Source organism: Brassica oleracea, chromosome C1 (genome assembly GCF_000695525.1).
Source record: "Brassica oleracea var. oleracea cultivar TO1000 chromosome C1, BOL, whole genome shotgun sequence".
In the NCBI taxonomy this organism is placed as follows: domain Eukaryota; kingdom Viridiplantae; phylum Streptophyta; class Magnoliopsida; order Brassicales; family Brassicaceae; genus Brassica; species Brassica oleracea.
In genome coordinates, this window is record NC_027748.1 from 4,308,884 (window position 1) to 4,332,605 (window position 23,722).

General features: G+C 40.6%; 6 protein-coding genes across 9 annotated transcripts; 4 read left to right on the top strand and 2 right to left on the bottom strand.

Moving 5' to 3' along the window:
* The first annotated feature begins 2,799 nt into the window (after positions 1–2,799).
* LOC106304336 (autophagy-related protein 11-like) lies at positions 2,800–7,541 on the top strand. Of its 3 annotated transcripts, none has more exons than XM_013740758.1 (5): positions 2,800–5,652; positions 5,761–5,846; positions 6,286–6,506; positions 6,605–6,818; positions 6,893–7,541. In XM_013740758.1, the coding sequence occupies exons 1-5, from the start codon at positions 3,333–3,335 to the stop codon at positions 7,313–7,315; spliced, it is 3,264 nt and encodes a 1,087-aa protein (XP_013596212.1). In that variant the 5' UTR covers positions 2,800–3,332; the 3' UTR covers positions 7,316–7,541. The 3 variants fall into 3 exon arrangements, with proteins under 3 accessions (XP_013596212.1, XP_013596205.1, XP_013596200.1); XM_013740751.1 differs by having other exon boundaries at positions 2,800–3,220; positions 3,323–5,846; XM_013740746.1 differs by having other exon boundaries at positions 2,800–5,846.
* Positions 7,542–7,662: 121 nt separating this feature from the next.
* Positions 7,663–10,176, bottom strand: LOC106304358. The gene is made up of 6 exons (XM_013740768.1): positions 9,867–10,176; positions 9,467–9,754; positions 9,208–9,381; positions 9,026–9,132; positions 8,625–8,926; positions 7,663–8,552 (listed from the first exon to the last, which is right to left on the bottom strand). The coding sequence occupies exons 1-6, from the start codon at positions 10,005–10,007 to the stop codon at positions 7,840–7,842; spliced, it is 1,725 nt and encodes a 574-aa protein (XP_013596222.1). The 5' UTR covers positions 10,008–10,176; the 3' UTR covers positions 7,663–7,839.
* A 1,045-nt stretch (positions 10,177–11,221) lies between these two features.
* On the top strand, positions 11,222–12,157 carry LOC106301454. Its single transcript, XM_013737859.1, has one exon. It carries the CDS (start codon positions 11,470–11,472, stop codon positions 11,929–11,931), a length of 462 nt encoding a protein of 153 aa, XP_013593313.1. The 5' UTR covers positions 11,222–11,469; the 3' UTR covers positions 11,932–12,157.
* Positions 12,158–15,606: 3,449 nt separating this feature from the next.
* Positions 15,607–19,474, top strand: LOC106307527 (QWRF motif-containing protein 8-like). 2 transcript variants are annotated; one of them, XM_013744544.1, is made up of 7 exons: positions 15,607–15,860; positions 16,797–18,247; positions 18,325–18,444; positions 18,534–18,650; positions 18,722–18,811; positions 18,894–19,001; positions 19,085–19,474. In XM_013744544.1, exons 2-7 carry the CDS (start codon positions 16,898–16,900, stop codon positions 19,193–19,195), a joined length of 1,896 nt encoding a protein of 631 aa, XP_013599998.1. In that variant the 5' UTR covers positions 15,607–15,860; positions 16,797–16,897; the 3' UTR covers positions 19,196–19,474. The 2 variants fall into 2 exon arrangements, with proteins under 2 accessions (XP_013599998.1, XP_013600072.1); XM_013744618.1 differs by lacking the exon at positions 15,607–15,860 and having other exon boundaries at positions 16,517–18,247.
* Positions 19,475–19,684: 210 nt separating this feature from the next.
* On the top strand, positions 19,685–22,234 carry LOC106312110 (pentatricopeptide repeat-containing protein At4g30700-like). Its single transcript, XM_013749537.1, has one exon. The coding sequence runs from the start codon at positions 19,749–19,751 to the stop codon at positions 22,131–22,133; it is 2,385 nt and encodes a 794-aa protein (XP_013604991.1). The 5' UTR covers positions 19,685–19,748; the 3' UTR covers positions 22,134–22,234.
* LOC106329423 lies at positions 22,198–23,631 on the bottom strand. Its single transcript, XM_013768078.1, has 5 exons — positions 23,614–23,631; positions 23,155–23,402; positions 22,946–23,069; positions 22,657–22,864; positions 22,198–22,551 (listed from the first exon to the last, which is right to left on the bottom strand). The coding sequence occupies exons 1-4, from the start codon at positions 23,629–23,631 to the stop codon at positions 22,796–22,798; spliced, it is 459 nt and encodes a 152-aa protein (XP_013623532.1). The 3' UTR covers positions 22,198–22,551; positions 22,657–22,795.
* Positions 23,632–23,722: the final 91 nt, after the last annotated feature.

The window sequence follows — 23,722 nt, forward strand, 5'->3', positions numbered from 1 at the left end:
GTTCTCCAAACGAGACTTTGAACATGCCAGGTTGATCTTCAGAGTTGTTATTGGTCGATACATCCCACTTCCATCCTTTGTCCTCTGCAAAGACAACATCCCTGCTTACAACTACCTTCCGAGTGTTAGGATCAAATAATCTGTATGCCTTTGATCCAGGCTCTATTCCTAGGTGAACTAGAGTTCTTGTTCTGTCATCAAGTTTCTTCAGATGATGGCTATCATACTTTGCGAACCCTAGGCACCCAAACACTCGTATGTGTTCAACAGTAGGTTTCTTTCCCTTTAGAGCTTCGTATGGAGTCTGTGTTACCAAGACCCTCGTGGCAATACGATTAATTAAATAGGTAGAATGTCGAACTCCTTCTCCCCAAAGGTAGTTGGGGACATTCATGTGTTTTAAGATGCTTCTTGTCATCTCCATCAGTGTTCTGTTCCGACGTTCCACCACTCCATTTTGCTGAGGTGAGTATGGTGCCGTAAGGTGTCTATTGATTCCTGTAGCTTCGCAGAATGCATTGAACTCTGTAGATGTAAACTCTCCTCCCCTGTCGGTTCGGAAAGTTTTAATAGTCTCCCTTGTTTCTCCTTCCACCATTGTTTTGAACCTTTTAAACTTCTCGAAAGCCTCACTTTTATCTTGCAGCAAGATGGACCACATGTATCGACTATAATCATCAATAAGCACAAAGATATATCTACTTCTTCCCGCAGTTGGTGGCGATATAGGACCACGTAAGTCTCCATGAACAAGCTCGAGCTTCTTGGTAGCACGGAAAGATGTTGCAGCGGGGAATGAATTCCTTGTTTGTTTGCCAAGTAAACACGCAGTACATATCTCGCTCTCAACGTTTAGTTTTGGTATACCTCGGACAAGTTGATTCTTCACCATTGACTTCATTGTGGTTCCTCCAATATGACCTAAGCGTGCGTGCCAAACACTGTACTCCGTTTTAGTGGATACCTGGAAGCATTCTGTATGAACAATGTCCATAAGAACTTTGTATAGTCGATTTAGTGATCTCTTTGCTTTGGCGATGAGGTTTCCTTCTTTATCATGGAGTGTCAGATATTCTTCTTTCATTCTTACTTCTCATCTGGCTTCCGTCGCTTGACCAAGGCTAATGATATTGCTTTTGAGGTCCGGTATGAAGTAGACATCAGCAAGAACCTTATGTTCTCCGTTTTGGCTTACGAACAGTATAGATCCTTTACCTTTAATATCAACTCGTGAATCATCTCCAAAGTGAACCTTCCTAGTAATACTTTCATCAATAGTTTTGAAGTAATCTCGCACACCCGTCATGTGATTGCTCGCACCATTGTCTAAATACCACACTCTGTTGCTATCAGTACTTGTCTCGAACTCTTTTGGCTTGACGTTTTTTTCGTTAAGAAACACAATCTCATGCATAAGCAGACCATCAGCTTCGTGTGTTTCATCATTCTTGGTTTCATATGCCTCCTGTAGCTTTAACAACCTGTCAGGACAGCTTGAAGCAAAATGTCCAAGCTTATCACACCTGAAACACGTAACCTTTGAGTAATCTATCTCTCTGTATGATCTCCCACGACCGCGTCTACCGTATGATCTTCCTCCTCGGCCTCTGCCTCTGTACTCTCCATAATATTGTCCGTTTGTTGACTCTGAGGTAGCATACATGAGTTTAGTTTGGTCGTTTTGACTATCATCTTCATCATCACATATTCTTTCCTCATACGCTTTCAAACGTCCTACTATGTCTTCAAAGCTTGTAATCTTTAGATCAAGGACTTGTTCCAACGAAGCTACCATAAGTATATATTTCTTTCTAGGTAAACTCTTGAGAAACTTCTTAACAAGTTTAGTTTCCTCAATAGTTTCACCCAAAGCAGCTGATTTTGATGATATCTCGGATAGCTTGCCGACGAAGTCATCGATTGATTCATTGTCTTTCATCTTTAAGCGGTCAAACTCAGCCATTAGGGTTTGCAACCTTGCCTCCCGGACTCTGTCTGCTCCTAGATGTCGAGCCTTGATCGCATCCCAGACTTGTTTTGCCGAGATAAGCTCTCCCAGCTGGAGAATAAGGGCTTCAGGTATGGATTGGAAGAGTAACGCAATCGCTATGTCGTTTTTCTCACTTTCTGTCGACTCAGTTTCGACGAATCCCATGCTTTGTGAACCTTAAGAAGCATCTTCATCTTGATCGCCCATACTGTGGAATTTGTTGACGTTAGCATAGGGCAGCTGATCGTGGAAGAGGATATCTCTTTAGGTTTGTTGACGATGGTTGATAAATCACCCATAGTTGTAGTTCTTTCTTTTGTTTGCTCTGATACCAATTATTGTTCTGATCACACGATATTAGAGACCAATGTATATAAGAAATCCTTTCTTATTAACTTAGGAAAATCACTCAAAACCTAAGCTCTAACAAATCAATCTCTAAACTCACTCATTAATGGCACATCTCACCATTCTCTTATATAGAGACTTTTATATTCCTAAACACACTAGGTATATCTTATTTAGATAACTCCTAAATAAGATGTGTTTCCTAATCAATCTAGTTTTAAGTTAGCTTGTGGATTAAGCTACTTTCAAGATTATCCTCAACATTTATTAGATCCATTCATGATATAAGTTGATAACTATTGGATATGATGAGTTGAGGATATAGAAGGTTTATATTTTAATAGATCTAACTATTGGGGTGAAATCGAAATAAATGAAGAGTTACTGTACCTCCCCGTGAAAACAAGGCTTTATCTGTTCTTCTCTTCTACAGAGGGAGAAGAGAAAACAAAACAAAAGGGTCTCCTCCGTCTCTGTCTTGCGTGAGAGACTAAACTTACATCCGAAGCTTCTCCGTAACTTTCCATCAATTTAAAAAAAAAAACGTGTAAAATTATCGAAAAAAGAAAAAAAAAATCGTTGTAGAAGCTCAGAGGAGGAGGAGGAGGAGGAAGAAGAAAGCCTTTGAGGTTTCGTAGAAGAAAAATTGAGGAATATTAATTGTTTAAATCTAGTGGGTTTTCGTGAAGAGAAGTTTGATCCTTGTTCGACTTTGACACTCGTCTCTTCACGCAATCGTCGTATCACGTCTTCTAGGGTTTGCTTCAATTTCGTTCCTTTTGATATAAAAAACTAATTTTTCTGGGTAACGAAGGCGAAATTGGCTTAAAGTTGGAGAATTTGAGGATATCTCGTGGTGGGTACTTTGGAAAACATCGAAAGGTTTAGTCTTTGACGAATCTGTAGTCTGGGTCAAAGGATCGAAGATATAGATAGAAAGCCTTAGTCTTTGTTTGTTTGGTTGCCTTGTCTCTATCTCTCTAGGTTGGCTACGATGAGCGCAAGCTTCACTTGTGATGACGGGAAGCTGATTCTCTGCGTGGCGGAGAACGGACATACATTTGAATTCAATTGCAGCGAGACGACTCCAGTTGAATCCGTGATGCGTTTCGTTGAATCTGTCTCCGGGATTAGCTTCTCTGACCAGCTTCTCCTCTCGCTGGACATGAAACTCGAGCCTCAGAAGCTGCTTTCTGCTTACGGACTTCCTTCAAGCGGTCGAGAAGTGTTTGTTTTCAACAAGTCTATGCTTCAAAGCAGCTCTCATCCTCCCTCACCGGAAGATGTAGATTTACAGGAGGTTGATGATGCTTTGCCTCCTGCTCCAGTCCATGAGCTTCATCCCTTGGACGACGCGTTGGATCCGGCTCTAAAGGCCTTGCCTTTGTACGAGAGGCAGTTTCGTTACCATTTCCATAAAGGCCGAGCCTTTTATAACTGTACGGTTGTGAGGCTTGAGAGCTGCGAGAGGCTGACGAGAGAGCAGAAGGTGCAGCAGAGAGCTGTTGAAGTCGCTACGAGGAACCTGGAGCAGTATTACAGGGTGATCTTTCAGAACTTTCTCGAGTTCATGAAGCGGTATAAGCATCAGCACCGCCTCCACTCTGACTTGCTGATGAATTTCGGAAGGGATGTTGAGAAACTCAGGTCGGTTAAGGTCCACCCTTGTCTCCAAACCGATTCGAGGAGATGCTTGTTGGACTTTGTCAAGGAAGATAACCTCAAAAAGGCTGCGGAGAGTTGCGGAATCTCTCATAAGCAGTTTGAGAATAAGATTGCTCAGTTCCAGCAGATGTTTGTGGAGGTCAAGCGCAAGGTTGAGGAGCTGTTCGCTTGCAGAGACTCCTTAACGACGAAGAGCTTAGAAGCGGCTGTTAAGGACCACGAGCGATTCATTAACGAGCAGAAGAGCATAATGCAGTCTCTCAGCAAAGATGTCGATACGGTTAAGAAGCTTGTGGATGATTGCATGTCTAGCCAATCGTCCTCATCTCTCAGACCTCATGACGCTGTTTCAGCACTTGGTCCTATGTACGAAGTGCATGACAAGAATCACCTCCCCAAGATGCAGGCTTGTTACAACTCCATTTCGGAACTGCTTGATTTTTGCAAGAGCAAGAAGAATGAGATGAACATCTTTGTGCACAGCTACATGCAAAAGATAACGTACGTCACATACGTCATCAAAGATGCGAAGTTGCAGTTTCCTGTTTTCAGAGAGGCGATGGTGCGTCAGGATGAGTTGTTCGCTGACCTGAAGCTCGTCCGTGGTGTTGGCGCCGCTTATAGGGCCTGCCTCGCAGAGGCTGTGAGGAGGAGATCCTCTATGAAGCTTTACATGGGCATGGCTGGGCAATTGGCAGAGAAGCTTGCTATGAAGAGGGAAACAGAGGTAAGGAGACGCGAGGAGTTTCTCAAAACTCATGGTCCTTTCTTACCTCGTGATGTGCTGTCCTCAATGGGTTTATATGATACTCCCACTCAGTGTGATGTTAATGTATCTCCTTATGATACTAGTTTGATCAATATTGAAATGGCAGACGTTGATCGATATGCTCCTGAGTATCTGGTTGGGTTACATTCAAAGGTTGCGTCCTCGAGGAGTTCACTGGGGATGTCTAGTGATAGCTCTCTTTCCGCTGAGGCTGAGGAGATAAGTTTAGACAAAGACAGTTTTGAAGATATCCTAGAGGCTTCTGAGTTAGTGGAGATAGCAGGGACCAGCAAGATGGAAGTTGAGAACGCGAAACTAAAAGCTGAACTCGCTTCTGCGATCTCTCGGATATGTTCGTTAGGCCCACAGGTTGAATACGATGTGCTGGAGGATGGAAGTGAAGTGGAAAATTTGTTGAAAAATGCCTCAGAGAAGACAGCAGAGGCGCTGCAGGCGAAAGACGAGTATGAGAAACATCTCCTGTCCATGCTCAAGGAGAAACAAAGGCATTGTGATTCATATGAGAAGCGCATCCGTGAACTGGAGCAACGTCTCAATGATGAGTATCTACAAGGAAAGAGATATGTTAATAGTAAGGATGTGTCTGGCTTGAACCTTATGGAAGAAAAAGGCAACAAAGCTCATGTATCTGGTTCAGAGCCCATGGATGAGGTCTCATGTGTTTCAAATCTTTCTAGCAAGCAGCCATGTAAAGCTAGGGAAGGTATGGATGAGAACATGGTGGATTCCTCTCAGGTGCTCAGTCATCATCCGCTTGATTCATCGATGCTGGAGAGCCAGCAAAACAATGAGAAAGGCGGAAAGGATAATGTGTTTCTAAGTGACAGTTCGACTGCCGAGAGCCCAACAAAATCATTGGGTAATAATGTGGTAACTAACATAGGTTTAGATACCAAACACAGTGATGATTTTATCTTGGAACTTAAAAGTGAGCTGATGGAGAAGTCCGATAAACTGAGTGAAACAGAGTCCAAGCTAAATGGGGCAATGGAAGAGGTAGCCAGCCTGAGCAGAGAGTTGGAAATGAATCAGAAAATTCTTGAAGAATCTCAGGTTTTGCAGCTATTTCATAATTTTTATTTGTTTATTTCTGCAATCTTTCCAACGCTTGTGAGATTAGGAGCTTGTCCTCGACGTCAATTTTTTAGTATTGAAGGTGTTAAGGATCAGGTCTAGTTTCTGTGATGTTTGAAAGGTAATGACCATTAGGAAAGGGTCAATATGCTTTTGTGTAATGCCTAAATTAGTTGAAGCCAACCAGTTAAGTTGTTGGAGTACATTTTTCCTCTTAGCTAGTTACTAATACAATCTGCAAGAGGGGTGTGAGCAGTTTTGATGCTTGTGATTTGGCAGACATTTTATATAGAAAGATCTAGAGACACAATAAGAACGGTTCTACTATTTCTGTGTCACCAGATAATTTATGTACTGTCCCATTGTATCCCCTAAATGTTTTCTTCTGATGTGGTAAGTACCGCTGTCTTGGTTGTAGATGAATTGTGCGCATTTGGAGAACTGCTTACATGAAGCTAGAGAAGAAGCCCAGACCCATCTTTGTGCTGCTGATCGTAGAGCTTCTGAGTACACTGCACTCCGTGCATCAGCTGTGAAGATGAGAGGTCTCTTTGAAAGATTCCGGAGCTCTGTGTGTGCTGGTGGTGGTGTCGCTGGTTTTGCTGACTCCTTGCGTACTTTGGCTCAAGCTTTAGACAAGTAAGTTCCTATTAGTGTTCTTCCTCTCTTGTTATATCCACTTTTAAAGCTCTTGGTTTCTCATATTTTTCTATGGATTTGCCATCTCTCCTTCACAGCTCCATTAATGACAATGAGGATGATGGCACTGTTGAGTTCCGGAAGTGCATCCGAGTTCTGGCAGACAAAGTTAGCTACCTCTCCCAAAACCGAGAGGAGTTATTTGAGAAGTGCCGAAACCTTGAAGCTACAAGTGAACAGACAATAAAGGACTTGAAGGAAAAGAGAGAGCTAGTGAAAACATTGTACACTAAGCACCAACTTGGGAAGCAGGTAGAATATGCGTTTGTTATTTCATTTGTGGGGATGGATGCATCTTAAACGTTTTTGAACATTTTGTGGAACAGGCGAATAAGGAAAAGATATCATTTGGTCGTCTTGAAGTCCATGAGATAGCAGCATTTGTGCTAAATCAAGCAGGGCATTACGAGGCAATCAACAGAAACTGCCCAAACTACTACTTGTCCTCTGAATCCGAGGCATTGTTCACAGATCACCTCCCGATCCGGCCTACATACATCGTTGGACAGATTGTCCACATCGAGCGCCAAGCAGTGAAGCAGGCACAGACACTTTCAGCGTCTGCAACTCCTGAGGCTGGTAAGAGAGATTATCTCGGCTCAAGAAACCTGGCATCAAGTTCAATGTCTTCAACATCGTCTTCAGGAGCAACGACAACAAACCCTTATGGCCTCTCATCAGGATGTGAATACTTCATAGTGACAATAGCAATGCTTCCTGACACTGCTATTCATCAACAAGCTTCCTGATCCTTTTGCTTGTTCTTACAGCAGATTGATGTGATGGAAGAAACCCCTCCCCAGAAAAGAACAAAAATGTAAATAGTTAAATAACCATCAATAACCAGACAGCCCCTCGTTTGATTTGTGGATGTTGGGTTTCATTTGTCTCCTTCTAAAAGTATTTTATTTCATATCTTCTTTCTTTCTGTACAGCTGATGATCACTGATCTTAGTTTAATCTTTTATCCTCGTACATACTCTGCTTTGCTTTATTAAAATGTGTTGTAATAAAAGAACAATATAAATATATATGAAGATGATAAATTTAGGATAAATAATGGAATGCCTACGTCTCCTGAGACATTGTTTTATGATTAAGATGATCTAAACAAATTCATTATCAAAACGTCTTTCTTCATATCCCTGTGGGGTTTTAGTTACCAAGAGATGAATTTGATTTACAAGAGGAAAAAAAAAACAGCAAAGCTAATAGTACAGATCTCCTATACTTGCCAAATCCTGAAAAGAAAGGCCGAGTCTAGAGAAATTATCTATTTATATGCATCACCATCTTCTTCTGAAATGTTGGACAAGAACTTTGGCAAGGATGTGATTCTGGGGAGGTGTAAGAGCAAATCACTGAACGAGTCTTTCCTTAACATGCCCTGTGGTTTGCTGCTGGAAGCTGGATCAAGAACTCTGTTGTTGTTGTTGTTGTTGGCAGACACTGTCCCATTCAGATCATTGAGTTCAGACTTCAATCCAACTGAGGTCTCAGTATTGAGCTGTGAGTTTGCAGCGACGTTGGGATCCTTGTACAAGAGGTTGAATAGAGAATTAACCCTTGGCATCAGAGACTTCTCATCTGGTGTATCGAACTGGATATTATCACTTAGCAGTTGCTGTTTCAAGCTCTCAAATTTCTCCAGATGCTCCGGATGATTTCCACCAGCAGAATCAGAGAGAAGTCCCACGAAATCGCTCACTGATATGGATTGCTGTAGTCCAGGTACTTTTAGCTGACTCGAATCAGTTGATAAGAACGCAACGAGATCACTCACTGACATAGACGGGTGTACTCCAGCTGCATTTTCAACCTGATTCGGATGCGTTGTGTTGTCTGAATCACAGAGAACTGCAAGGAAATCGCTCAGTGACATAGATTGGCGTAGTCCAGGAGCTCCCATCTGACCACAATCCGTTGTGTTTCTTGAGTTGACTGTTTCAACACCCCCAGTTCCTTCGTTTCCGCGAGCATCTATCACTAGAGATCAATGAAGCAAACAATCAAAATTTGGCTCTGTAGAAGTGAAAAGGAAAAGAACACTCCAAATACCTGAGCTGGGAGATGGTGCTTCATGAGACAGATACATATGTTCAGAAGATGACTGAGCACCAGCGGGAGATGCTAAATTATGAGTCCCAGATATTGAAGGACCTGTGCTAAGATTCAGATTCCCAAAAGGATAGCCCTTTGATTCACTTGGATCCTCAAAGATAGATGGCCGTGCATCAAAGCAGGGGGAGTCCATTTTTATCTCTGTCTCACGGCTAAGATGGAAGAGGCGATGATCACACTGAACGAGTTTTTCGAAATGTTTGTTCATTATCCCTTGAGCACATTGCAGAAAATGCAGCCTAACAGATCACAGGGAGACTATCGTCAGCTCAAGCTAGAACATAAACATTATTCAGCCACAAAATACTAATGTTTCAAACCACAAGAAGTGTCTATACCTGTACATGCTGGCTTGTCCATCAGTAAAATCCGATGTTGCCTGCCACAAAGTATGTTTCCTAGGCTGTGGGTTTGTTTCCCGGAAAAACAATGGCTGCCTAGAAAGCTGAAACAGAAAATAACCGGATATTAGAGTTGAAAGGGAGCATTTAATGCAAGAATGAGTGAGTGAATATTGTACCAGGAGAGTCAATGTTCCAGGTCCATCCTCAGGACACTTTGCCTGTAAACCCACAATATCTGACCATTGGATCTCGATCTTGCTCTTAAGACCTTGCTCCAACACTTCCCAAACAAGTTTGTGTTTTGCGAAGTAACACTTGGCCACCAAATCACCTTCATACCTTGACTTGTACTAAAAAAGAAAACAGAACCATGTAAAATCAGATCTTTGAAAGCACAATGAAACAACATGATATACCAAAATTTACAGGGCTCACCTCCCACTTCCCAATCTTCAAAACAGTTGCGGGAAAGTTCGAAGCTTTAAGCTTCTCAATACTTCCTGGCGCTAACGTAGCTCCAGCTGATGCAGCAGCAGTGATGCATTTGCTTTCTTTCTTAACACCAGAGCCAACTGCATCAGCGGCTTTTTGCGTAAGCCTCATCTGAATCAAATCCAACAAAGATGGACTCTTCCTAAGGCTTAATCCAAGAGGACTCGGCTCATCAAGCGGGTTATACTTAGCCGGTGCCATTGACGACGAGCTAGTCCCTGAGCTCCATAACTAAGAAAGAGATACATCACGCAAACTCTATGAGAAAACACAAAACGTAATCGACTTTTCAATCGAATTCTAAACAGATGAGCTAATTGGGTGAATAAGAGGAAGAAAAAACCTTAGATCGCTTGTTGAGAGGCCCATGCGCTTCTTCCAAATCATCCTCAGCGATCTCCAGCTTCACCGGGAGGTCATCACGGCACTTCGACGCCAATTCGGACTCTGTTCTCATAACTCCAGATTTCCTCATTTCCACCATCAATACACGAAACCCTTTCTCCCTGATCAAATCCCAGATTCAGATTAAACCAATTCGATAGCGAAATCACGAATACGAGAGAAAAAGTTTGGATCTTTTTTTCTTTTCACAGAGGATTATCCAGAACGCGAAAGAGAATCAGCAAACCCTAGAAATCAGATCTAATTTGATTGAAAAGGAGGATTCTTTTGGCGGCTAGCGACGCGAGTATTACGCTTTGTACGCCACGCGCTGTTGTGATTTGACCGGAAAGGGTTTGAAAAGTCCAAAACAGCCCACCGCTTTGTGTGTGTGAGAGGAGGGCTGAGATAGTCATTTCGTTTTTTTAGTAAATGTTATAATTAATTCGCTGGCGGACAGCCAGTAGTTCTTGATATATTGGGTGGGTCCCGCAATTGCTTATTCTTGTGACGGCTATAGATAGAAAATTTGCCACGTGTTACTCGTTTTTCACTGCCTAATTTGTTAGCTTTTATTTTTGTAGTCACTGGTCAACAATGTTGTATTAAGCCACATAAGGTTAGTCAGGACTAAACAAAATACAATCTTGTTGTCTCAAGCCACTTAAGGTAGCCAGGACTAAGTTAAAAAAGAAATCTTCTTTTAATCCTCCTACACAAATGAAATCAAGTAAAACTTGAGCAGATATAAATTGCAAGTAAAGTCCCATTCTAATTGTGGTTGAGAATAGACCAGGACTTCAAAATTTTCTTTTAGAAACAAGCATAATGGAATAAAATTTCTTGAATTTGTGCTTTAAATTAATGTTAACAAAATACATTATCAAGTAAAATAATGAATATCATAAAAAAATAAATCCATAAAATTGGAACATACTCATTTTAAATCTTGTTTCATTTGGATTTTAAACATATAGTTAGAATGAGTTTAGTTGCAAGAATTACAGTCTCTCCACACCCCATGTTTAATATAGAAAGCAAATCTCAAGAACTAGCGAAGTCTATAATATTTTGATGATAAAAATAGTAAAGTAAGGTTTTGGGTATAATATAAGTTTACACGTACACATGAGTACATATCATCTCTCAAATTAATTTAGATTGCAAAAAACTTGAATCCAACGACATTTAGTGTTATAGGTCCTTTATCTACGGACGTCCCTCTCCTATGGAATGGCAAATGGAGAAAACGAAATGAAAAAGATGACTGATGGCTCAAATTATAAGTCGCACACAAACAAAAGAAAACAGAAATATTATCTTTGTTTTCTTTCTCCTCAACGCTCTTTTCCTTTTTTGTGTGTGGGATTTATTCTGTTCATCTTGTTACAAGCTGATATTCATCAACCTATCAACCTCATTTGGAAAAAAAAAAAGTTTTGAGAGAAGAAGAAAAAGAAGAAAGAGAAATTTCGTAAATGGAGGATGATATATATAGTAACCCACTAAGCGTTTTCTTGATCCTTCATCATCTTTAAGATTGATCTTTCTTTAAAAGAACAATGCCTGTGCCAGATCCACGAGCGGGGCAGGCATTCATCTGTCTCATTACCGTATTTCTTTTCCTGTCGATTGCTGTCGGAGGCGGTTGTCTCATTGCATACACAGTCCTTCCTTACCCTTCAATCTGGCTCGCTTACATCGGCATTTTCTTTGTTTGTCTTCCTTGGTTCTTTTGGATCTTAACATTTTCATACCGCATTGTTTCACGCACTTTTGGATTCAGGATGGTCATTGGATCCGGTGGTAACAATAACAGTGCCAATGGAGAGGCCAAGCCACGCGAACTTGACCCCCCCGAGCAATCGTTAGAGTCTCCTAATGATGAACCTGAGGCGATGGCTCGTCCTCAAGGCCATATTCTAATGTCAATGGAAGGGAACCAATCCAAGAAACGAATGTCAACATCCAGCGTCGGTTCACATGAAAGTGAGATGCCACTAGCCATTTCTATGGGCTCATGATGATCATATATAATTTGATATAGAATGAAATCTTGACATTGATAGCATCAGGACGGAGATGCTAACCTGCAGCCTCTTGAAAACATGGATATATTTTTGCTGTCTTTACTTTGTATCTTATACAGATAGATTTGTAGATTCAACAAAAGAAGAAGTTTTACACCTTTTACTACTACTACCAAAGTTTGTAGATTCAACACTTTGAGGTTCTTTAACTTGACATACAAGCCAGGATATCCCATTGTCAAGTACCAAATGCTGGCATCGGCAAATGGGCCACATCTGTCATGTTTGAACTAGCTATAACACTAGAGGATTTGACAAATTACAAACATTTTTGGTTTCCTGATCACTCTTGACCTTAATTTCCTAGGGGGAAATTGTCACAATTTGGTTCTTAATACATACTGTTTGTGTGTTCTCCTTATTTCAATAACTGATTCTAACATCAAATCATTTTTGTTATCTATCAAACGTGTATCACATCCATCATCCATGCAAACAGTTTGCTGAACATTGAACAAGGCTAAAAACTATGGGCCTATGGCATCATACTGACTCTATATATACGTTTAAGAGTTTTCAGTCTGTTGTTCTTCACTTTTCATATTATAACACGAGAAAGAGAAATATTTTTTTGACTAAACAACTAAGCGACAAGGTTTGGACAAACGAAAAAACATTGCAAAGACATGTCATTTACAATAACTCTAGTTTCTAGTGTGGTCAACATAAAGCACGTGAATATTCATCATTTGACTCTTGCCTGCTATACATAATCACACCGAGAAACAACGATTAATTTATCTTTCATTCCTGCATATACTTAATATATATATATGAGGATTACAGTAGTAGTTTTATACCAGTAGTTACTAATGATAATAACATATATATATAATTATATATATATTCATCAAAGTATATATATATATATATCTTCATCAAAGTCATTGTTATCTATTACTCTTCTTCAAAAACGTATAATTGACTTCCTTTGTTTTCTTTCTATATAGAATACTCCACATGAGCAATTAGATACAAATCTATAGATAAGAATCCGAATAGTATCTAAGTATCATATTTCATTTGTAGATGCTTATAAAACAATACAATATTCTTTATTTTTTATTTTTCATTTTTTGAGAAAATGTAACATAATTACATAAACAATATCTCGGTAAGCAACGTGAGATTTAATAACTCTTGTTCGTATGTATGAAAGTTAATCTTAAGATTTCTGGAGAAATTGAAGCCACGAACGGACCACGGACGACTAGACGAGTAAGAGACGTGTGCTAGGTTCAATGATTCTGAATAATTTGGCAGTACGTACATGTGTAGCCAACACAAAAGAAAGAAAAAGACATCTACACAATATTAATATTTGAAACTAATAGAAGTCCAAGTGGAAGTAAAGTGGGAGCAAGACACCACACGGCAAGGGACACACAACTGAAAGAGAGACAAAGGTATATAGAAAGCTTAAGATCATATGATATGTCCGAATCATCTCATGTGCAAACTTCTTTTTTAAAACGGGTTTGTTGATTTTTTTACTATTATGAAAATTTTGTAGGTATTAATGTTCTAAACACCATCATACTCATTACAGTGTTTATAATGTCATCATCGCTTACCAGACTCGACCAAAATAGTGAAATTTATTGATAAGAAAATCAAGATATCGAGGCAATTGTTTTTCTAACTGTTTTATGGATGAAGGCTTAGAAAAAAAACCGTGTAGACGATTTTGAGGGTAATCAACATATATAACCCTTTAAGAGAATAAACAATGCAATTAGCAATTAATTAGAATCTTGATGTGTCAAGTGAAATAATATCCCATACAAAAATATATCTTAGCAAAAAAAGTGAAATATATAACATACAATCCATGTGGTTTCAGATTCTTAATATGTTTGATATGAAAGACATCTAATTGTAACTATATAAATAGATACATATATGTAGAGAAAGTTAGTTGGGGGCTAACCAGTAGCCATCGTAAGTGTTTGGTAAATATTATTTTCTGAAGTAGAAGAAGAAACAAAAGAAAAAATAGAAGAGACCAAACACTTACGGCCGATTTTAAAAACTCTCTCTCTCTACCTCTCTGTTCTCTCTCTTAAATCTTTCACAGAGAGGGATGAGATGAGAGTTTTTTGTTTATCGAACGCCGGTTCCTTTCCGGCATAAGATTTCCGAGAGGTCGGGCTTCGACTCTGGCAATCGGTGGCTAACCCAGCACCGGCTGGCCGGCTTTCGTCTCTAGAGTCATCACCTCCGGTGATGATTGCTAGCGTCTCTGATTTGGTGAGCGATTTGGTTTCGTTGAAGATAGCTTAGGCGATGATGGGGTATGTTGTTGAAACCGTTGTGGGTTTCTTTGATCGTTGGTTTCGGTGGACAGCAGGTTGTTTTCCGGCGAAGATCGGTGAAGGCGGTGGAAGTTAGATTGTGGAAGTTTCAATGGATTCGAATAGGTTTCTTCTCGGCGAAGTGATCGTCTCGGTGTTTCACTCAACCGCATCGGGTTATTGCTGGTAGTTTCTCTGCTCCGATGAGATTGGTCTCCGGTAGTACAGAGTTCCGGTGTGAAGCCCTGTTCCGGCGGTGGTAGGTAGCGGTTTCTGTGGTAACGCGTGTCGCTATGTTCGTACACGTGGGTACAACAGATGTATTCCCCTCCTTTTGAGTTTTTGGGCCTTGTCCTTTTTGTCGTTGCCCTTCCTTTGGGTCTTTTAGCTTTTGTTTTTATGGCTCTTTATGTAATTTTTAGATCTTGTTAATAATAATATCAGTTGGCAAAAAAAAAAAAAGAAAGAGACCAAACACTTATCATGATTCATGAGTAACCATCATAGTTCCCATTTCTCCAAGAAAATTTATTGTTTACTTTCAATTAAAAAAAAAAATTCCTTGAAGAAGAGCTTTTCCTTGTAGCTCTTATAATGATTACAGTTAAGGTTAGGTGTGAAAAAGTAACCGAATGTAAATCAAGCTTTCGGCGAAAACGCTACCTGTATGCAACAAAAAGTGTTCGAAAAAAAAAACGAAAATAATCATTAGTTTGATAAACTTTGTCACTTTTGATCTCGATTGTTTCCCATTTCAGTTCTTTTTTATCTCCTTATAATTAATCTCCATCAAAGAAACAAAAAAGGAGATACAAACTCATGATCACTATTATGATATGTTTGAAGTCATTTGGGAACGTATGCGTGACATGAGGGAGGTGCAGACAACCAACCTATCAGACGTTGACAATCACCTAAATGTAACGCTATCTCGTCTTTGAGAGCCTGATTATGTGAGAGCTTCTTTGATTTAGTTAATATTATTTTATCTTAGATGGTTACCCACTTATTATATACTGAACCTGATAAACCAACTAAATTAATAAAGATATTGAAGTTGTTTGATACTACTATTTTAATTTTGATTCAGAGTAAACACAAGAATGAATGATTACTTAACTCGGAAACTAAAGTAACCCAAAGCCAAATGATTTCAAAAACTATATAGTTTATGAGGAAAAATACGGAAATTCATAATGACTACTTAGTACTAATATAAAAACTAAATGATTTGGTCTCCTTGTTACTGACCTCTACGAGCAAAAGAGAGAAGAAGAAGAAGAAGAAAAAAACTCTTTTAATTATCAAAATTAGGTGGCGCGAAAATAACGCCCTCTCTCTCTCTCTCTCTCTCTCTTTCTATTAATCTTTATCTCTCTCTCTGATCATTCAATCGCCCGATCAAATTCTTCTAACCTCTGGCGTTTCTTTGTAATTGTTCACGAGCATTCCTCATCATCGCCGGCGGCAATAGACTTGTGATTCCGATCGCGTTTGTATCCCTCATTACGAATCTCGAAAGGCATTGAAGATTTTCGCGAGGAGAATCACGGGATTGTATCTTCCCTGGTAAGATGATTTTCTAATTCCTCGGATCTTCGCATTTTGGTGTATCAATTCCCAATTTTCGATTCTACCCAAAATCTAAAGAACCCTAAAAAAATCATCATTTTGCATTTTCATTACTTGCGATCTGAGATTTCATGAGTTAGGACAATAATGTTTTTTTCTCTTGTGGTTTGGTTTGGTTTAAGACTCGTGATTTGGTATCCCTTGCTTTTCGTGAAATTTGCTTAGAAAATGTGTTTTTTTTTGTTCCTTAATAAGGAAAATTACTAAATTTGATTAACGAAGAGTCTGTGTCATGAGAGACACAAGTCTGTCAGTAAACAGACAAATCTCCATTTTTTTGTTTTTTGTTTTTTTGGATTCTTCGTCTTAAACACTGAATAAGAGTGTTTTCTTGTTTTCTTTTGCGAGTTTCCTTCACTTTCTCAAATTTGGTCAATGTTTTCAAACACCACGAATCATCACTCTTACTGCATTTCATCATTCCGCTTCATGATTCTTACACAACACGTGGTCCCCTAACTGGAGAACCATCAATATCTGTAAATGTCCTTATGTGTTTGTTGTTATATAAGTTTCTTATTAAAATCTCAAGCTGCTAGTTTCAGTAAGCTTATTTGTTATTTTTCTTCTCTTTAATGGAAAGAAGAAGATGATTGGTCCCCTTAATTTTTTTTTTTCCAGCCAGTCTGATAATAGCACTTCTGTGATAAGGACACTGCATCTCAGATTCTCCTTTCAGAAAATCTTCGGTTTAAAAAATTATTCTTGATATTGTTAAACTGCAACTAACTAGTTAGAACTCAACCCACCTTTCTCTATTTTTGTTTGTCTCTCTTTTGTTTACTCCACATAAAAAATATATATATATCATTTGCATTGTTTATCTGAGAGGTATCTAACTTTTTTCTCCTGTGGTTTTGACTTTCTTTACAGCCAACTAGAGCTGTTACTATTGTCCTGCTCGAATGCAGAAAGAAACTAGAGGCATGAGCTACTGAATCCACTCAATGCAAGTTTGTTTCATTACAGCTTGAATGGATGTAGCAACAGATACCACAAGACGGCGACTTATCCCATCAGATAAGAACAATGCTTCCGCTCCCACTCGCCGTCCTCGAACACCAACAGAGGTCAGTTCAAGATACAGATCACCTACACCAACCAGAACCGCTCAATGCCCTTCCCCAAGCCTCACAAGGCCTACTGTTTCTTCCACCTCTCAATCCGTATCCGTCAAAAGAGCCGTTTCCGCTGAGAGGAAGCGTCGTCCTTCAACACCTCCATCTCCCACTAGTCCATCCACGCCTAACGTGTCTATAGACTTACCGGCTTCATCTAGGAGGTTATCCACAGGCCGTTTGCCTGAGAGCTTATGGCCTTCTACTATGAGAAGCCTCAGCGCTTCTTTTCAGTCGGATTCTTCTGTCTCAGTCCCTGTTGGTAAGAAGGAGAGACCGGTTAGTAGCTCTTCATCTGACCGAACGTTGAGACCTTCTTCTAATATAGCTCAAAAGCAGAAGAAGGCTGAAACGGTCTCTGTGTCAAGGAAACCTACGCCGGAGAGGAAAGTAAGTCCATTGAAAGGGAAGAACAATGCATCTGATCGTTCAGAGAATTCGAAACCTGTGGATGGTCAGCATAGTAGGTTAATAGAACAGCATCGATGGCCTAGTAGAATCGGTGGAAGGAACTCACTAAACAGAAGTTTGGATCTTGGAGACAAGGCTTCAAGGGGACCTGGGATGAGACCATCTCCTAGGAGAATGTCACTACCTTTGTCCAACGGTTCGAAACCTCTGCATAAGACTTCTACAAACACATCTAGTAACGGTGATTTTTTGTCTCCAACGAAGTCGGAAGATAACAACATAGGGCGAAGTTCAGGAGCTCAGAGACTTTTGTCTGCAAGTTCGTTAGATAGAGCGTCTTTAGCAACGGCTGTATCTAAGCTGCATCCATTATCTCGCCCTGCTTCACCAAGTAGAACTTCTTTTTCGTCATCTTCATCGTCTATCTCCCGAGGCATGAGTACTTCGAGAGGAGTGAGTCCTTCAAGAGGACTAAGCCCTGCAAGAGGATTAAGTCCTGCAAGAGGTGTAAGTCCTTCGCGTGTCACGAGCTCTTCCTCTTTTGCTAGACCATCAACTCCACCGTCAAGAGGGGTAAGTCCTTCCCGGATAAGACAAAGCAGCGATTCTACTCAATCAATCAGTACCACCGCAACTTCGGTTCTCAGCTTCATCACGGATGTGAAGAAAGGCAAAAAAGCAAACTACATCGAAGACGTTCATCAACTGCGTCTGCTTCACAATAGGTATTTACAGTGGCGGTTTGTAATTGCGCGTGCTGAAGCTGCAATGTACATTCAACGTTTAACTTCCGAGGTATATAATATCTATTCTCTTATAACAACGTGAACGGTTCACCAACTGATTGATGAAAAGGAATCTAATGTTTTCAGGAAACGTTATTCAATGTGTGGCATGCGATATCAGAGCTACAGGATGATGTGACCAGTCAAAGGATTGGCTTGCAACAGCTAAAGCTAGAGATTAAACTCAACTCACTATTAAACGATCAAGTAGGTTCTCTCTCTCTGTTGTAGACTTGTAGACTGACTTTACATTACATCAGATTATGCCATGCTGATGCATAAATATATGTGCGTAGATGGTGAGCCTTGAAGAATGGGCCACACTTGAAAGAGAGCATGTTAGTTCTTTAGTTGGAGCCATAGCAGATTTAGAGGCAAATACTCTCCGCCTTCCAGCCACTGGAGGAACAAAGGTATGTACAGTTACTATTGCTTCAGAAAGATCAAGAATATAGTTATCATTTTATAACTTCTCTTCCTACAGGCGGACGTTGAGTCTTTGAAAGCAGCTATGTCTTCGGCACTCGATGTAATGCAGGCTATGGGATCGTCTATTTGGTCTTTACTCTCAAAGGTGAGAGAGAGACCTTTTTAGTTCTCTAAATTTACCGTCTCGACATAACTCTCAGCATTACTCTTTATGATTGTATTTGCAGGTGGAGGAGATGAATAAAATGGTCTCACAACTCGCTGATGCAGTTGCAAGAGAGAGTTCTATGCAAGGAAAATGCGAAGATCTTCTGGCCTCTACTGCGATCATGCAGGTAACAAAAACAATCCAGTTTTAGTGTAGAATGAATTTTGTAAAAAAAATGAATTGAAGCCGAGTTTTGGTGGCATGAAACAGATAAAAGAGTGTAGCCTAAGGACTCATCTGATACAAACTAGGAGAGGAGAAGAAGAGGCAGAGGAGGAGACTTCTCCATTGTTGCCACAAAGCAAGTTTCCATGGCCATAAATAACACACTTACAGTTCCACTCCTTCAACACTGATGACTAATCATCACCTGTAAATTGCTCCTTGATGCCCTCACATTTTTCTTTTTGATCTTTCCTTGTTTTTTCTTTGTGTGTAAACATTAGCATAGGGAAAGAAGGAAGTGAAAGATCGAGAGTTCGAAAATCGTAGGAAGAGGAAAAAAGCAATTTAATTGTTTAACACGTAAACTCTAATGTAAGGTTTCTTTGAGGCGTTTTATTTATATAGAGTCGATTAGTTTAACGATTCATAACAAAAACTAACCGCATTTACCATTTTACCAAAATGTTATAATAATTTATAACATTTTACCAAAAAAAATGTTATAATAATTTGTCTTCGTGCTTCTGTGAAAAAATTTAAAACTTGGTATAATAATTTAACATTTTACCAAAAAAAAAAAAAAAAAAATATTAACCGCATCATGTCATCGCTTTTTATTATACGTACGATGAAAACGTTTAAATGACAATAAGGGAAGAACTCAAAATGAGTCCTTTCGTTTTCACTCAAACGCTAAAAAAGCCAACAAATGTTACTACGGACCGTATCAGCCGCCACCGCCGAGACAACCATCTCACTGATAAACAACAAGAACAGCATCTTCGACCTCTTCAAAGCATCAACTTCACTCTCTCACCTCGCCCAAACCCACACTCAGATCATTCTCCATGGCCACCAAAACGACATCCAACTACTCACAAAACTCACCCAACGACTCTCCGACCTCGGCGCCATCCCCTACGCACGCAGCCTCGTCCTCTCCTTCCATAAACCCGACGTCTTCCTCTTCAACGTCCTCATGCTCGGCCTCTCCAAGAACGGATCACCTCACTCTTCGCTTTCCTTGTTCTCCCACTTGAGAAAACACACTGATCTCAAACCCAATAGCTCCACTTACACCTACGCTATCTCCGCCGCTTCGGGCTCTCGCGACGAGAGAGCTGGCCGTGCTGTTCATGGTCAAGCAGTCATTGATGGGTTCGACTCGGAACTGCACGTCGGCTCGAATATCGTGAAGATGTACTTCAAGTTTTCGCGGGTGGATGATGCACGGAAGGTGTTCGACAGAATGTCTGAGAGAGACGTGGTTTTGTGGAATACTATGTTATGTGGATACAGAGAGAACGAGATGTATGAGGAATCTGTTAAGGCTTTCAGGGATTTGATCAACGAGAGCTGTACGCGTTGGGACGCAACGACTGTGTTGAATATACTCCCCGCTGTTGCGGAGTTGCAGGAGCTGAGGTTTGGGATGCTAATCCATAGTCTCGCGACGAAGACAGGGTGCTACTCCCACGATTTTGTGCTTACGGGTTTCATCTCGTTGTACTCGAAGTGTGGAAAGGTTGAAGCTTTGAATGCTCTGTTTCGAGAGTTTTGTGCACCGGATGTTGTAGCTTACAATGCGATGATTCACGGGTATGCTTCTAACGAAGAGACTCAGCTCTCTGTAAGCTTGTTTAGAAAGCTGGTGTTGTCGGGGGAAAGGTTGAACTCAAGCACGCTGGTGAGTTTGATCCCTGTCTCTGGTGGTCATCTTATGCTTGTATATGCCATTCACGGTTACAGCTTGAAATCAGGTTTCTTGTCTCATGAATCTGTGCCAACCGCGTTAACAACGGTTTACAGTAAAATGGACGAGATGGATTCAGCACGAAAGGTTTTTGATGAGTGTACGCACAAAAGCTTGGCGTCTTGGAACGCAATGATCTCGGGTTACACGCAAAACGGGTTGACAGAGGACGCGATATCTCTGTTCAGAGAAATGCAGAAGTCTGAGTTTCGTCCAAACCCGATCACGGTAACTTGTATTCTATCGGCTTGTGCGCAGTTAGGAACGTTGAGTTTGGGGAAATGGGTGCATGGTTTAGTAAGGAGTAGCGATTTTGAGTCTAGCATATATGTGTCTACTGCTTTGATTGGTATGTATGCAAAGTGCGGAAGCATTGAAGAAGCACGTCGGTTGTTTGACTTGATGCCGAAGAAGAATGAAGTTACATGGAACACAATGATTTCAGGTTATGGGCTCCATGGGCATGGACATGGAGCTTTGAATATCTTCTCTGAGATGTTGAGTTCCAGCGTTGCACCGTCCCCAGTCACTTTCCTATGTGTTCTCTACGCTTGTAGTCATGCTGGCCTTGTCAAGGAAGGTGATGAGATTTTCAGTTCCATGATCCACCGGTATGGTTTCGAACCAACGGTCAAGCATTACGCATGCATGGTTGATATTCTTGGCCGAGCAGGACATTTGCAGAGAGCATTGCAGTTTATAGAAGCAATGCCTGTTGAGCCGGATCCTTCCGTGTGGCAGACACTGCTTGGAGCTTGTAGGATTCACAAAGACACAAACCTTGCACGTACCGTCTCTGAGAAGCTCTTTGAGCTAGATCCAGACAATGTAGGGTACCATGTTTTGCTGTCGAATATTCACTCGGCTGATAGAAACTATCCACAGGCTGCTACGGTCAGACAAGCTGCAAAGAAGAGGAAACTAGCCAAGGCTCCTGGTTATACCTTGATAGAAATTGGTGAGACGCCTCATGTGTTTACCTCGGGTGATCAGTCACATCCACAGGCGAAAGCAATCTATGAGAAGCTAGAGGAGCTCGAAGGGAAGATGAGGGAAGCTGGGTATCAACCGGAGACTGAGTTGGCGTTGCACGACGTGGAGGAGGAAGAAAGGGAGCTGATGGTGAAATTTCACAGCGAGAGGCTAGCCATTGCCTTTGGACTCATTGTCACCGAACCAGGAACCGAAATCCGGATCATAAAGAATCTCCGCGTCTGTTTAGACTGTCACGCCGTAACTAAACTCATCTCGAAGATCACAGATAGAGTGATAGTTGTAAGAGACGCCAACCGCTTCCACCATTTCAAAGATAGTGTTTGTTCTTGCGGAGATTATTGGTAGCGACTTGTTTTGGCCTCAACACAAGTCATACTGTACTCATAATGTAACATTACATCACTCAATAAGTCATAATTCTTTTTAAGTCTTGGGATCTTGTTATACAATCTTTACGACTAAGCTCAAAAGTTGAGGAAGATCCTCATTCAAATAATTTACTTCTATGGTTACACATACATGGAAATAAAAGGAACTATACAGAAACTTATCAAACTCACTGTTATTACTAGATAATATATCTTCAGACAATTGTGCATCATGTATCCTTAAGTTGCAGTCCCGTCGCTGAAACTTCATCATCAGCTGGTTTTTTCTTCTTTTTTGAAGGTGGTTCTTGAGCTTTCCGAAGAACTTCCTTGTTTGGGACCAAGACAATAAACAAGTTTCTGTCCCGGAAGTTTTTACTTTTCTCAGTCGCAAGCTGCAGATGCTGACAAGTTTCAGCAACTCAAGTAACAAGAGCAATGCATATGCCGTTCCAATACAAAATTTCAATTAGAAAAGACTAGAGAAGAATGCAACACACCTACAAATCCATTCATGTAAATACGACACCACAGAATGTGACTTAAGGAGAGAGAGAGAATGATTTATACTCTTCTTCTGCTGTTCCTTTTTCCTCTTTTGCTGTTCGTATCTATATGATGATATAGGCAACGTTATATTTAAGATAATTCACACCTATAATCCATCATTCTGACGACGGGAGGATCTGCATCCGGCGAAAGAATCACCTGAAAATCAAGTTCACTGAAACAACATCACTAAAGACAATGCTTTTAAAGAAATGTTAGAATATTGCAAGAAACACAAACCAGATCTACAGAACCAAGAAACAGGGGATTCTGTGTGTGTTCTGTTTTGCTGAAATCAAAGGGGAACGGAACACAAAGCAATTTCAGTTTCTGTTGCCCATCAATAAGCCTGACAGTAGCTGACCTACTCAACGGCAAACAAAAATGTCAGTACATCAAAACAGAGCTTCAGCTAGAGAAGTTCACTCAACTTAAGTATCCAACATCACCTAATAGCCAAGATATCAAGCGCATCATCATCCTCTGGTTCCTTTTGTCTACCTCGAGGACCTCCACTGAGGAATCGAGAGACTCCACCGCCGCCGCCTCCGTAACGGCAGGTGAATGGTGATGGCGGAGCTACGTCGATGACAAGGCGAGAGAGAAACAATAGAGAATTCGGACAGATGGAGCCCAAGACCAACGAGTTTTGATTTAAAAGAGAATGGGTGATCCGACACCGTTTTCGTGGTTCCGGCTAGAATGGCGGAGAATGTTTATAATTCACATAATATCCACAAAGATATAATGTTGAAAAAAAAAGGAAGTCATAATTAAAAGCTTATATTTAAGTTGCGTATTTAAAACAATGGATCGTATTGGTACAAAAAGGCCCATTAACTAAAAGGCCCAAACCCTAAAAACGCTTGGGGGAGAAGCAGATAACGAAAATAAAAACAGCATCAGACGCTCTCCGCCGCGTTCATTCCTTCCTCTCAAACTCTCCTCACCTCTCTCAGATAAAGCTTCTTCAATTTTTGTCTCTCTTCTTATCAATACCGCGAAAAAAACCCGAGT